At 39.6% G+C, this 14791-nt stretch overlaps 1 protein-coding gene across 1 annotated transcript in view; it reads right to left on the reverse strand.

Annotated features, from left to right (window-relative positions):
- LOC109912060 (protein mono-ADP-ribosyltransferase PARP12-like) overlaps positions 1 to 14791 on the reverse strand; it is a 60437-nt gene that overhangs the window by 19006 nt on the left and 26640 nt on the right. Inside the window, exons 3-6 of the mRNA XM_048607878.1 lie at positions 12954 to 13056; positions 11686 to 11782; positions 5254 to 5347; positions 3470 to 3600 (exon numbers count right to left, since the gene is read on the reverse strand). Of these exons, the coding sequence (XP_048463835.1) occupies positions 3470 to 3600; positions 5254 to 5347; positions 11686 to 11782; positions 12954 to 13056 (425 nt within the window). The remainder of the gene's footprint in view (positions 1 to 3469; positions 3601 to 5253; positions 5348 to 11685; positions 11783 to 12953; positions 13057 to 14791) is intronic.

Here is a 14791-nt window from a genome sequence, read left to right on the forward strand (position 1 = left end):
AATTCTAGGTATACTTCCTTCCTCTTGTCTGGCATTCTGAAATGCATTGTCTCGAAGCATAACTACTTTTCTATTTTTAGCTCAATTAACTCTTAAAGACAGTTCTGTTCTAAATATCTGAGTGATGTAATTTCTTTTTATTTGGATTAGGGCATTATTGGCTGGGCCAGAATCTGTTGCTCATCCCTAACTGCCTTTCAGAAGGTGGTGGTGAGCAGAACTGTCAATATGGGAATTCCAGAATTTTGACCTAGTGACAATGAAGGAATAGCAAATGTAACTCCAAGTCAAAATGTCAAATAGGCATCCATTTTCATTGTATTCATACCACTATTAATTAACAGAACAATCCTCAACTTTTTCTTTGTGTTCTGTCATTCTTAAACGTCACAGAACCTTTGACATCCAGGCTGTTGTCCTGCAGCAATGTGACTGTAATAGCTGGCAGATCATATCTAATCAATTCTATTTGTGCTGTCAGTTCATCTGTTTGCTTTGACATCTACTTGCATTTAGATACAGAGCCTTTAGTTTTGTCTTTTTATTATTTTTGTAACCTCCAATCTTATCTGCTGATTTATGTTTAAATTTGTACTCTATTTCCTTTCCTGTCACAGTCTGTTTATCATTTCCTATATTGGTACCTTTCTCTCTTGTCTACACATTTTGATTTTATGACATCTTCACAAATTTGATCCCTTGCAGTCACTATTTAGTTTAAAAACCTCTCCACTTCCCTAGTTATGTTCCTCCTTATGGCAGTGGCCCAACACAATTTCAAGTGTAGAGTGTCCCAATGATAAAGCTGCCACTTTCTGCAGTCCTGGTGCCAGTGCACCATGAATTAGAACCCACTGCTACCACATCAGTCTTTGAACTACACATTCATCTCTCTAATCTTTATTAATCTATACCAATTTATGTGTAGATCAGGTATTAATCAGAAGGGTATTACCTTTGAGTAGTGCTTCATAATTTGGTGTCAAGATCCTAATACTGACTACAGAAATTCTTCTGCGTCCTGTTTATGTCATTAGTACCTCTATGAATGATGGTGACCAGATCCCCACCTTCCAGTTCTAAGTTTCTCTCAGGGTATGAGCAGATGTCCCAAATGTAGGTACTCGGCAGGTAATAAAGACCTCAGGAGTCTTGTACTTTTCTGCAGAGAATAATGTCAATCCCATTTACTATAATGTTACCATTACCATTGCTTACCTTTTGCTGCCCCCACTTGAATGGCTTTCTGACAATGCTGTCATAGTCATCTTGCTCATCCAACTGCTCCCGCTAAACACGTGTAAGCCTGCACGCCCTCTGAGCAGCCTATTCACTCGCTTGGGGCACTCTGCACCGGCACACAGCAATATCTGTGCCACCCATTTTCATCTTCCATATTACCTGCCTCCCCCTTTCCAAGAAGAAACATCCCACAATAGGACAGAAAGACTTATGACAATGGTGTGCTGCCTACCATTTGGTTCCTCACCTTTTATGAGGACAGTATCTTGACTCTTAGTGTTCCAAACAGGATTGATATTGAAGGCTGCCCTTGTACTGTGCCAGGAACCCTTGAGTGAAGGCTATCCTCCTTGACTTGATTGAGACCTGCTGACAACCAAGAGAATCTTCTTGGCTTTGTTTGTGCACTAAATGGCAAGGCAAGACAATAGTAATATGAATCTGGTATCTCTGGCTAAGGGTACAAAGACCAAACAGACAAGGGAAGGCAATGCAAGGTTTGGATGCTGTGAGCATCCAGGTAGGCTCAGAGTGAGTGAGCATTCTGAGAGTGAGCAAAGAGCCTGGAGATACAGCCTGGTCCAGTCCATGAACTGGGTGTGTGTCCCTGTGTCCCTGAGTGCTCAGCGTCCTTACAATGTTAGTTGCCAGTGCACCTGAGGGGCAGCAATGATGTTCAGAAGTGTCATATGAGTGGATTGTTGATTTGAGGAGAGGGTTCATAGAGGCTGGCAAAATGGGACATCGATGTCTGTGGATGTGGGGTACATGCAGCTGGTGCCCATAGAGTGTGCGCTGAAATATTAGTACCTGTTTCCAACATGAAGGTTGTTTGGAGCTGAATCCACCAGGTACTCACTCTGATTTGCACATGAAGTTTTCCCAAAGTCTAATTTGTTGGTTAGTTTGGTAATTTCAGAATCTTAACATTAATGAGGTGAATTGGGCTGTCAACAAGAAGGTTAACATGTATTAATCTTCAACAACTGGCAACTCATTGCTGACTAGCAAGAAACTTGCCACCCTGCTTGTGGAAAGTGGAAAAGATGGAGCAAGATGATCTCAATATTGAGATCCGCTTTACTGCACTTCTCATCTCATCCTGCCACACATGTCACCAAAGCCTATGTCCCTCAAATCTTTATAAGACACTGCTTCAGGTTGTGAAAAAGACTTAAGACGTTTTCAGGCAGATATATATATATGTAATACATATATATAGATTGAATCAATGAGCAGCAATCTGGAAGATGGAGTATAATATGTGAAGTTGTTGACTTTGGTAGGAAGAATTAAAAAAGCAGTGTATTAGTCAAATGGAGAGCAACTGTGGAATTCTGAGGTACAGAGTGGTTTAGGTTTTGTAATACATGAGAAAGTTTGTATGAAGGTACAGCATGTAATGAAAGAGCCTTTTAGGAGAGGAATTGGACATAAATGGATGTTATGCTTCAGGACATTACTAAGGCTTCATCTCAAATACTGTGTGCAATTTTGGTTTCCTTATTTAAGGAAAGATGTCACCGCATTACAGATTGTTCAGCCGTAGTTTAATACCTGGACTAGGTTGTTCTATGAAGAAAGGTTGTTCTATTTTGGTCAGGCTGGGCTTATGTCCACTGGAGTTTAGAACAGTGAGGAATGAAATGATTGAAATGTCTAAGATCCTGAACGATCTCAACAAGGTGGACATGGAAAGGATATTTGTGCACATGGGTGAGTCCAGAACTAGGGGTCACTACTTTAAAATTGGGGACACCCTCTTAGTACGGAAAGAGGAGTTACTTTTCTCCCAGAGGGTTTTGAGACTTTTGACCCCTTGCTTTAGAAGGCAGTAGGAGCAGAGCTACTAAATAAGGGAGAGGTATAATGATATCTTTAAGAGAGAGGTAAAAAGATTCTTCTTAGACGAGGGAACCAAAGTTATTGGGAGTAGATGGGAATGTGGAATTCAAATACAAAGTGATCAGCTAGAACCTTATTAAGTGGTGAAGCAGGCTTGAGGGGTCAAATGACTTACTTCTGCTCATATTATACATATCTTTCCCATCTCCAGTGCTCTCCCTCATGCTGTTTATGTAGCCTCTGCGGCTCTTTATGTTGTTTCTCTTTCTCAATCTCCCTATCTTGCTCTTGACTGCCTTGTTACATTTGTCTAGTATCAGAATGTTGTAAGTACGTAGATATTAATTGTATTGATAGTCACATATGATTGTGTTTTACAAACCACTGAAATATTTCCCAAAGTCCAAGGTTTTGGATTCTGTCAATTTTCTGGATATTGCCAGGCTTCATGCTGTTCTCGAAGAGAGACTGGATTTTCTTATATTCATTGGAGAGTGGAGAGAGCTGGGTACGCTGCAAAAAGAATCCAGACTGTGAGCATACAACTGAGAATGTTAAAATAAAGCTTTATTTTATCGGGTTTATTTTATGATCAAATGTTCCCATCAGGGAAATCAATCTTGGGGTGTGGTAGGGGAGTGATGGTAGGCTTATAGCCAATTACTGTTTTCTCATTAATTAACAGGCTATGCTTCCTAGCTGGTTGGTACTACAGTATAAGCTCACGTACTGTCCACATATGGATCCAATAGGAGACAGCTGCATTGATAACGTGGCCAGCGTTTTGATTACCTTCAACAAGGAACAACATGTTAGAACATCCAGTGTGTTTCCAAAGTGCAGCAGGTGGCTCACTGATATTTACATAGCCCGGCTGTCAGTAAAGACCTTTAATGTGTGAAATTCACTGAAGAACCATGAAACACTTTAACAAATTTATAAGCTTGAATGAGGACTTAGTGTTGACAAGTAGTAACTTGGTAACAGACTAATAGATAAGGCTTAGAGCATGGAGTTATCTTCTGAAGAGCTGCTGAATGGTACCTGGTAAATTGCACCATCTTACCCTACCAGGTTATCACCTATCTTTCCATTTCAAAGATGGCGGTGCTTGCATTGTAGGTAGTGTTTGGCCTCCTGAGCACGTCTGCTCCACAGTGACTGCAGCCTTCTCTCTCTCTCCTTTCTCGTCTTTATCTTCATCCTATTTCTTTTCTTCATCTTCTGACATCATGGGGAAGCCAGAGTGGTGTGGCGGGCATCAGCTGCAATGGTGGCGGTGCCTGGAGCGAAGACTCCTGGCTGCTGGAGGCCCACAGTATGGACTTGGGGACCTGTTGGGTCTTTGGCTGCAGCAGAGGCATTGCCTGGAGTGGGGACACCTGGCTGTGGTATGCCTGAAGCGTGATTGTCATTGCTGTACCTTGAGCGGGGAGTCCTTGAGGCCCGGGACGCATTGTAGAGATCTTACAGAAGCCCTGGAGCCATGTTTGAAAGATCCCTTGTACGGAAGATGAACTCTTTTTATGTAATTTCTTTTTACTCTTTTTGTAACCTAAAACGGCATTGGATCGTGGTGACAAAACACTTTTCACTGTATCTTTCTATATATATATGACAATGAATAACTCATATACTATATTTATGCCGTGCACAGCACTGAGCCGTACCACTTCCGGTTAAGCATGATACAACAGTTCCAGCACAGCAATCCTTCTTGTAAATAACTGATGTAGCAGCTCATCCATATTGTCATCCATTAAGAAAGAATATCAGGGCAGCTTTAGTTTACCAATTGTCAGGCAATTCTGTTTGATTTTATTTCAATATTTGTTCTTGGTTGTTAATTTTTCTTTCCATGACCCTCTAAAAGTGTTGAACACTTTAAAAAATAATTTTAAATGCATTAATAAGCCTTAATAACACATTCCACCCCACCCCCCAAAAAGGCCGCTGAATAATCCAGCTCATCAATGACAACCTGTAGACTCAATTCTAGATGCCTGTTAATCTCATTTCATTATGCGAGACCTAAGCCACGGGGAGTGGATGATGGACCAGTGTCTTTTAGCAGGAACTGTAAATTTGTACTCAAATACATTAAATGTGAATTGGCTGCTGCAGAATCTCAGTATCACTAATGTGTAATAGAGGAAAGGCTTTTACCGTGTAGCCTATGCTTGTCAAAGCTGACTTGTCCCAATAATCTGGAACCCTTTTTGATTCACAGGAACTGGCTTTCCCTTGTCGCGACTGAACACTGTTGTAAAATGAAAGAATATTAAATATCACACAATATTATACAATGCGGAGTTATCTAAGACACTTGCAACATTGTGCATTTTGCCATCAGTGAAATAGATGTCAGAGGTGAAGAAGTAAACATTCTTTACATTTTGGTATCAGTTTCACCAAACATTCCCAAACTCAGTACAACACAGGAGAGAGGTTAAAATAAAACAGAGAACTGCAGAAGCTGGAATTCTAAAACAGAAACAGAAACTGCTGGAGAAACTCAGAGCTAACATCCAGAGTCCAGCGACCCTTTTACAGACCTATGAAGAAAATTCACTTGAAACGTTTACTTTCTTTCTCTCCACAGATGCTGCCAGACCAGTCAAATTTTTCCAGCAATTTTTGTTTTGGTACAGGAGGGAGGTTTCTTTGCACTGCTTTACTTCACACTCTCAGATCAAGTATTAAACCGGTAAGTGTAAAATTACTTTTGCACAGTCTCAACCTCGAACACTTTTTATTACACCGATTTTCCACAAGTCATTCTTCTGACCTTTCAGAATGAGATCTAATAATATTAGATCTTTCTCTCACGTACACATCATCCACTTGGCAGCCATGTTGGAATAATGCAGATGCTCCACCCATGATTTTCCAACCATTAGTTTAAAGTAATAGATGTCAAGGCAGCTAAGTATTCCAATGGCTTGGACCTGAGACTATAAACAAATCCTGAAGTGATACATCAGAGAATCCGAAAAAAGTCTTATATTCCCTCCTAAATATGCAAAACACCAAGGGACTGGAAGGTAGTCAGTAGAACTCTAAATTAACTTCATCATATTATTCAGTTACACTAAGCATTATGATAGAATAAATAAATATAGCAAACTTACTTCCTATGGAGAACGAATCATTAATAACAAGGTTTCAATCTAAAACTACTACTGAGAATGGAGAATCAAAGCAAGTTCTTGATGCACAGAGTTGGAGAGTTCCTTCTCCAATGGAATATTTTACACTTGGCTGAAAGAGAGACCATTGCATCGTATAAAAAAAGGCGGATAATTAATTTAAAGAAGAAATAAAGACACTTACATAGTGAAAATGACACATTGGGATTAATTTGAATTGGTCTAGCCAAGTGGTTCCTCTGTGCTGTAAAGTTTTATGATTCTACACACCAGGCCATTTTGGAGAGATATGTTACTAGTAACACAATGAAAAAAAACATCTTTCAGTCCAAAATTAAGTTCAACCTTTGTATAGTTCTTCAGTTCTTTAGTAAATCGGTTGATCGTGCATTAAACTGATTTTATCTTACGGATCTGCAGAATACAGCATTGCCTATGACTGACTTCAATTTTAACTCAACTCTTAAAGTTTGGTGCAATGACTGATTTCTTTTTAGCTCAGAGCACAACAATTTCAACATCAACAGGTTCCTACTTGAATGTTCTGTTGGTATGTTTTGAAGGTGGCCCATATTCAAAGAGAAGCCCTATGACATATTGTAGTTGGTGTTGGGAGCATATCAAAAAATGAAGGAGTAGGTATGAGGATGGTAAGAGACAGAAAACATCTAAATTGGGGAGCATACGTTAATGCAGTTTTAAAAGCACTGTCGCTGTGACTGGCAGTATTGGTCCTGTCTTAGAGATTGGCTTCAGATATCCCTGTAATTCATGTCAAAGTTGTATAATTATTCTAAGCTGAACAATAGCCTAACGAGTTTGTGGTTCTTGGTGAAAGTATGGTAGCTATGCAAGGACCTGAAGCTAGAAGGCTGAATCACAGACAATGTAGGCCTGAATTTACAATATCCAATTCCCATGGATAAAAGCCCTCTCCCAATGCAATATTCATGTAAAATTACCCTTGATGAGATTGGAGCTTGACCAACAATGAACTTCCTATAGATGGTCGAGATAAAACATTTAAATGTGTAGAAATGCCTACAATATAAAACAAGCAAAAAATGTGGGAATTATAGAAAAATACCATCAAAAATTGAGAATCAGGCATAAAAATCTACTAAGAACTAATACAGAAACAAAAAACTTCCTGTACTTATTGGAAACTCTTTTACACCTGGTATCCTCTTTATATACCACTGTAAAGGTAAGGCTGGAGTTTGAGCACAGCACAATCGTATCACAACTTATGGAAAGTTCTTTACATTTCAATTTTTATTCACTAAGGTTTTATTTAAATACTCCATGAAGCTGTTAAACAAAATAGGCAAAAAAAAAAGCAGTGCTGTTTCCAACATACTAACATGACTGAAAAATTATATGCATGAGAATTCCATGTGGAAAGTTGTTAGGAATGCGCACCCTTAAGATGTATAATACAGTCTAGCGGACAGCTCACAGGGTTATTTAGTCCTTATATATCACACATTGTGATCATTACTTGGAGCTTTTGTTGATACTATGAAGTCCCAAAAGGGAAATGTTCTCATCAGGACACACTATTGGCAGAACTTTCCAAGGTTGTGTGGCACTGGCATAACTTTCCAAACCACAAGTGGTTTGTCAGAACATTGCAATTTCATGGCCTGTGATTTTACATCCATTAATGTCAGCAGAAGCAACATAGCTGACAAAGAAGGAACAAATTAGTGCAGATGCTGGAATCTATACTGAAAACAAAAAAAAAAATGCTGGGAATCACCGCTGGGCAGACAGCATCCATGGAGAGAGAGCAAGCTAACATTTTGAGTCTAGGTGACTCTTCATCAGAGCTGATGTGAAGTGTGGAGGAGGCAGCATTTTTGCAAAAATAGGATGATAGCTGATTGGGAGTGCAGCTAACAAAGTTTGGGAGGAGTTGAAATATATGGAGGATTAAGAATGGAAGGCTGGATGGAGAGCACTGAAATAGTTAGATAAAATTTTCATCCTGAGACAGAGGCAGGTTTAGAGTTTGGTGGCCTCCCATTTTCTCACAACCAATTGGCATGATCTGTCAACCTCTGACCCTTTACCAACAAAGGTGGCTTCTGATGATTAATGGTTATCCAGTGATGGTCAGTGATGGCATCAATTAGGCAAATTAAAATCCAATTGACAGCACTCTTCGTACACCAGCAGAATTTTCCAGAAGGTCCATTAGCCCTGATGAAGCTTGTACATGGAAAGGTGGCAGCATCTTAGCATCAAACTAGAGAGGCCAGAGAAGAACCCTGCAAAGCGATCCATCATGATTACCCGGGGTATCATCACCTCAGCTACAGCCAAAGGTCATTCTGTAGAAGCTGATTCCATGCCTTCTGATAATGCCATCAAGATAAAATTCCCACATTAGTTAGAGGAGGAGACAAGGACAGATCCATAGAATATCCCACAAGTAATAGCCGGGGACAGTAAAATATTTAATGTTTTAACGAAGATCTGTAGCTTGGGTTGCAGTTGGAGTTGTTGGTTGATTTGCTGAGCTGACTGGTTTTCATGCAAACGTTTCATCTCCCTTCTAGGTGACATCATCAGTGCTCCATTGAAGCACTGTCGTTTCTGTCCCGCTCTGTATTTATATGGCCCGGTCTGTCGTGATGGGCAGTCTTTTTTCCAGTTTTGTACCATAGTTGTATGTAGATGGGGTCTATTTTAACATACTTTTTTAAATTGCATTGTTGGTTGAAAACCAGTCCTCCAGGAATTCTTGTGCTTGTCTTTGTTTTGCTTGTCCTTGTACTGTAACTTTGTCCCAGTTAAACTGATGTCCTTCTATGTCGGAGTGTATTGAAATGAGGGAGAGTTGGTTGTGCCGTTTTGCTGCAAGTTGGTGTTCACATATCCCGGTGGCGGGTTTCCTGTCCATCTGTCCTGTGTAGTTTTTCATGCAGTTGCTGCATATCACATTTGTCCTGCACATTTTGTCTTTGAATTCCTTACCAGAGAAAGACTACACAAACAGACCAAATCCTGAACTATTACAGTAACCACCCTAGCGTCCACAAACGGAGCTGTGTCAAGATTCTGCTTAAACAAGTGATAACTCACTGCAACACGCCAGAGCTGCGCAAAAACAAAGAGGAGCACCTACACAGAGTCTTTGCAAACAATGGTTATCCTAACAGCTTCGTCCACCGATGCCTGGCAAACAAACAACACCAAGAAGAAGGGTCTAGGCCCGAAACATCAGCCTTCCTGCTCCTCTGATGCTGCTTGGCCTGCTGTGTTCATCCAGCTCTGCACCTTGTTATCTCTAACACCAAGAAGACACTGTACGCCCCATCACACTGGCCACCCTACCCTATATTAGAAACATATCAGAACTGACTATAAGACTCTTATGACCTCTTGCAATAAGAACAGCACACAAACCAACAGCCACACTTCGCCAGTTACTCTCAAAGACAAAAGACCCCATACCCACAATGAGCAGGACAAATGTGATACGTAAAATACCATGCAGGAACTGTGAGAAACACTACATAGGACAGACGGGCAGGAAACTCACCACCAGGATACATGAACACGAACTCGCAGTGAAATGGCACGACCAAATCTCCCTCGTTTCAATACACTCTGTCATAGAAGGACTTCAGTTTAACTGGGACAAAGTTACAATACGAGGATAAGCGAGACAAAGACAAGCGCGAAAATTCTTGGAGGGCTGGTTTTCAACCACCAATGCAATTAACAAACATGTTGAGATAGACCCCATCATCATACCATTTTGGTACAAAACCAGAAACAAGACTGCCCACCATGACAGACCAGACCATATAAATTCAGAACGGGACAGAACAACAGTGCTTCGACGGAGGCTACACAACACTGATGATGTCACCTAGAAGGGAGACAACATGTCTGCATGAAAACCAGTCAGCTCGGTGAACCAACCAACAACTCCAACAGTAAAATATGTCATTTCTAGAGACACTGTGGCATGATCGAAAAATCTAAGAGTGGAACAAGGCAAGGGAAGTCCCATTTTGTGAAACAATGGAGGGAAGAGACATTGGAGGATGACGATACAGTCAAGAAATCCAGAGGTGGTAACGTGGCAGTTGAATGTTGTGGTACCAACAATGGCAACACGTGGTTGTGGTAGAGTACTGCCACCACTCCTTGTTTCGAGCTGAGTCGAATAACCCACTTAACTGGTTGAGAAGAAATCCCCATTAAATTTTAATGAGAAGAGGCACTTGTCTTATGCAACAAGATTAGTTTACTACAAGTTACTTTGACTAGTTAGATATAATTTCAAAGACTACTAAGAGCCAAAGGGGATATGTCTATCTCCAACAGGGGCTTGTGTTACATTGCTTCTTCACACAAAGACTCTGTGCATTATCAAATTGTGTGGACTTAATGCAACTTCAAGATTAACTCTTTCAGAGCCATTATTTTACATAACAGACGTCAAGGAAAAATACTGTTTTGCAAACATGGTTACACAGTCTGTAATTTGTGACTTTTGATTAATGCCATTGTGTGCTATGGCAAGGCAGATGCCTGACTGGAGAAACTCAAACATGAAGTTACAGGACAAATTTTTAGGCACAAATATGAAGGAACAATATGTAAACAGATTTTGGCAGCGTAGGGGCCTTCCTTGAGAAACCAGAATGTTTATCAGGAAAAGCTGGAAAATTTGGAATAAAGGTACCTTTCATGAGCAAGCAAAGAAACATCAGGCTGCCTTTGCCTCTGCCTGCAATTCCTACCCTAAGCTGCTTAATGCTGTTGATATTGCCTGAGCTAGAAAGCATTCTGTTCTCCATTATTACAACTGTTTACCTCAGTGAGTACAGCCATAGAGTTATAGAGACATACAGCATGGAAACAGACCCTTTGACCAACTTGGCCGTGCCAACCAGATATGTAAATCTAGACACATTTGCCAGCATTTGGCCCATATCCCTCTAAACCCTTTCTATTCATACACCCATCCAGATGCATTTTAAATGTTGTAATTGTACCAGCCTTCACCACTTCCTCTGGAACCTCATTCCATATATGCACCACCATATGCATGAAAAAGTTGCTCCTTAGGTCCCTTTTATATTTTTCCCCTCTCACCTTAAACCTATGCCCTCTAGTTTTGGACTCCCCCAACCTGGGGAAAAGACTGTGCCTATTTACCCTATTCATGGCCCTCATGATTTTATAAACCTCTGACGCTCCAAAGAAAATAGCCCCAGCCTACTCTCCATAGCGTTTCCCTATAGCTCAAACCCTCCAACCCTGTCTACATCCTCATAAATCTTTTCTGAACCCTTTCAAGTTTCACAACATCCTTCCCATAGCAAGTAATACTTAAAACTCTTTAAGATATTAGTGGCTGAATAAACAAAAATACAAGTGATAGAAAGTTCCATAATAATCTTCAGTTAATTGTATTCTTAATTACCTCTTTACTTTTCTCTCCACATCGTCTTTAGAGATAAATCTTGGCCTTCTCCGAACTTCATGTGCACTTTCAGAAAATTTATCTTTTTGAATCATTTCTAAGAGAAGGAAAACACACAATTTCAAATACAAGCAATGGGCAAACAAAAGAAAAATCAAGATGTATCTAGAAATGGACTCTCAAATGATATTGTAAAAAAAATTCCATGGACAATCTAAGTATTTCTATTTAGTCTGTAACATACACAGCACTACCCCATCATGCATAGATTATATATTTTTGTAACAGCTCTGGTTAGGGATTCTGAATTGTAGCTGTTCTTAAATAGCTGCAAGACTAAACTAAAGGAACAACTAGTTTTGGTGAAAGCTAGTTTGTTGAAGATGGTGACTGGAGGAGATGCAAGAACTGTTGGTTTTCTGATGAGAATTGGAGATTATATTTAATGAGGTGACACCAGAACAGGTGGCCTAGAGTATCTCTAAATGTGAATATTTGGTGCATCATTTAATGAAGTGTACACTGACTTTTCTTCTCCCTAACTGACAGCCTAACACAGTTTACTCATTGGCGCCACTCGTTATGTCCTTCCGAAAACTTTAGGACAAATGACAATTGGAGCAAAACTTTCTGTTTCCAACTAGAACAAGATAAATACCAAATAACCTGAGGTTTCCTTATTAAACACTGGAGCAAATTAAAGGTTCCTTTATCATATCATCCCTTCAGTTGGATTCCATTAGTTATGACCAAATAAAAAAGCCATTCTTAATTCCTTATCTTTCTTTTAAGTTCTGAAAATAAAATCATTGAAAAATATGTTGATCTTTAAGTAATAAGATGTTTGGATATGAGTGAAAATTCAGGCAATGGAAACCAAACAATGGACTAGCAAGATAGGAAGGAAAACGAAAGAGGTTCTGTTTAAAGAGGAGCAGAAAATACAAACGGAATTAAAAAATGGTTCTCAAGTACTATCCATGGAGTTAGGTTTCAGTTCTGCAATGGTCTAATATAAAATTGATCAGACTCAAAGGGTTAAATGACCTACTCCTGCTTCTTTGTACCCACCCCCAATTTTGGCGAGTGAGAGTGGCGGAGGAGGAAAACGGGTCATAATTCCTTCCACCGTATACCAGAATTTTCACAGATCCAAAAAATTCTCCCAATTTTCTCCCCTATAGATACCATGAAATTGAAATGTATGAACAATTTCACATAACATTTGTAAATTACACAGATGACAGTGTTACATGAACTGACCGTACCTTTAAAACTTAATGTTTCATTGAATTCTCCAATAGACACTTCAGCATTGTTATTGGCCAAATAGACATTCTCAAGGTCTGCTGATGTCACATGCATGTCATCCTGTCAAAGATGCCAATTAATAATCAGATTTTTGGCTTGTGAAGGCTTAATTCTTCTACAAAGCAAGGCCTACTGATACATCAGTTAGCACTGTTGTTTTTTCTAGTGGGTGGAGAAGCAGGTAAATATGGACAAATTTGGAATCTAAAACTTCAATTCTGAGAGAGGTTGGAGAAAGCTTTGGATGATGATGTTGTTTTCAAGTGTTAGATAGGACTGCCAAGGATTATCATTGCTTAAAAATAAGGAAGACATGAGAAGACTTTTTTTTCTCTCAAGGTATTGAGAGCTTTTGGTACCATCTTTCTTGAAAGGCTGTGAATGCAGAGTCTTAAAATTTTTTTCAGGCATGATAGGAAGGAGTAGGCAAGAGATTCTGCTTGCAGAGGAGAAGAAACTAGAGGCTAAATGAAAGAAGAGATTCTTAAGTACAATCCATTTAGTTAGGTTTCAGTAGATTCCTCATAAGCTAGGTAAAGAAAGATTATTGCAGTTAAGCATGAATGTGTTGTAACCAGATCAACCATGATCTTACTGAGTGGCACAGCAGGCTCAAGAGTCCATGTGGCTGCCTCCTACTCCAAATTCATATGTTCATAGATGATACAAGACCACGGTGATAAAGAATTGAATTATTTGTGGATACATATTAAAGCACAGAATGTTAAAATAAGAATGGAAGACAGACAAAACCATGTTTAAAAAAAAGGCAGTAGGCAGCAATGTAAGTTAACAGGAGATGTCATTGTAGCAGACAGTGTAAATAAATAAGCAAGCAGGTACATCTCTATAGGAAGTAAGAATTGAAGGATACAGCGAGAAGCTTGGAATTGAGATCAATGAAGAAGTCTAGTGCTTGTTGGACCTAAAGACTTTTCCTTCGTCCAGAATACCCAAATTTTCTTAGCATTTCGAAAAGCTGCACTTTGATAACATACGCTTCTGTCTATATCTTGTTTTGCAATAAATGCTGATCAGTGATGCTATTGTGTCAAATTTATCGTGTCTAACTTTAATTATAAAACATCATACAATTATAATTCTAAATATTTTTGAACAACCTGTTCAAGCATGTTATGGCACATGTGTGGATCAGGTGGGATTGAAACCAGATGCAGGCACACTACCACAGTACAACAGAACCCTCAATTACAATTATAGACTGAGCATGGAATAGCTGATGTGAAAAGTCCTTCAGTCCTGATTAGCTACAAGATTACCCATTTCACATAACTTATTAAGGTTATCACAATTTTTTAAAAAGAATTATACTTAATATGAGCAATAATTCAGTCAGCTCACTTCAGAACAGCTGCTCATAGTTTGCTCTGTACATGTCTTCTGCTCTGTTCTGGTTTGATTTTCCTTTCTCTTCTTTTCATATTCCTCTGTCCTCAACTGCTAAGAGTTTTCGTGTTATTAGCCCTTGCTCACCACCACTCTTCTACATTGTCACTGGCATCTCTGAACTCGAATTAGCTTGCCAATGTATCAACAGTGTACAATCATCCTTACTTTGGCTAGACACTCAGAAAGAAAAAAAACGCATAAATAGTGAATAACGCATATTGATCCAACTTATATACTTCAAGGATAGTAGGAACTGCAGATGCTGGAGAATCCGAGACAACAAGGTGCAGGGCTGGATGAACACAGCAGGCCAAGCAGCATCATAGGAGCAGAGAGGCTGACGTTTCGGGCCTAGACCCTTCATCAGAAAAGGCTTTTCTGATGA

Source organism: Rhincodon typus, chromosome 18 (assembly GCF_021869965.1).
Source record: "Rhincodon typus isolate 14 chromosome 18, sRhiTyp1.1, whole genome shotgun sequence".
Classification (NCBI taxonomy): Eukaryota; Metazoa; Chordata; class Chondrichthyes; order Orectolobiformes; family Rhincodontidae; genus Rhincodon; species Rhincodon typus.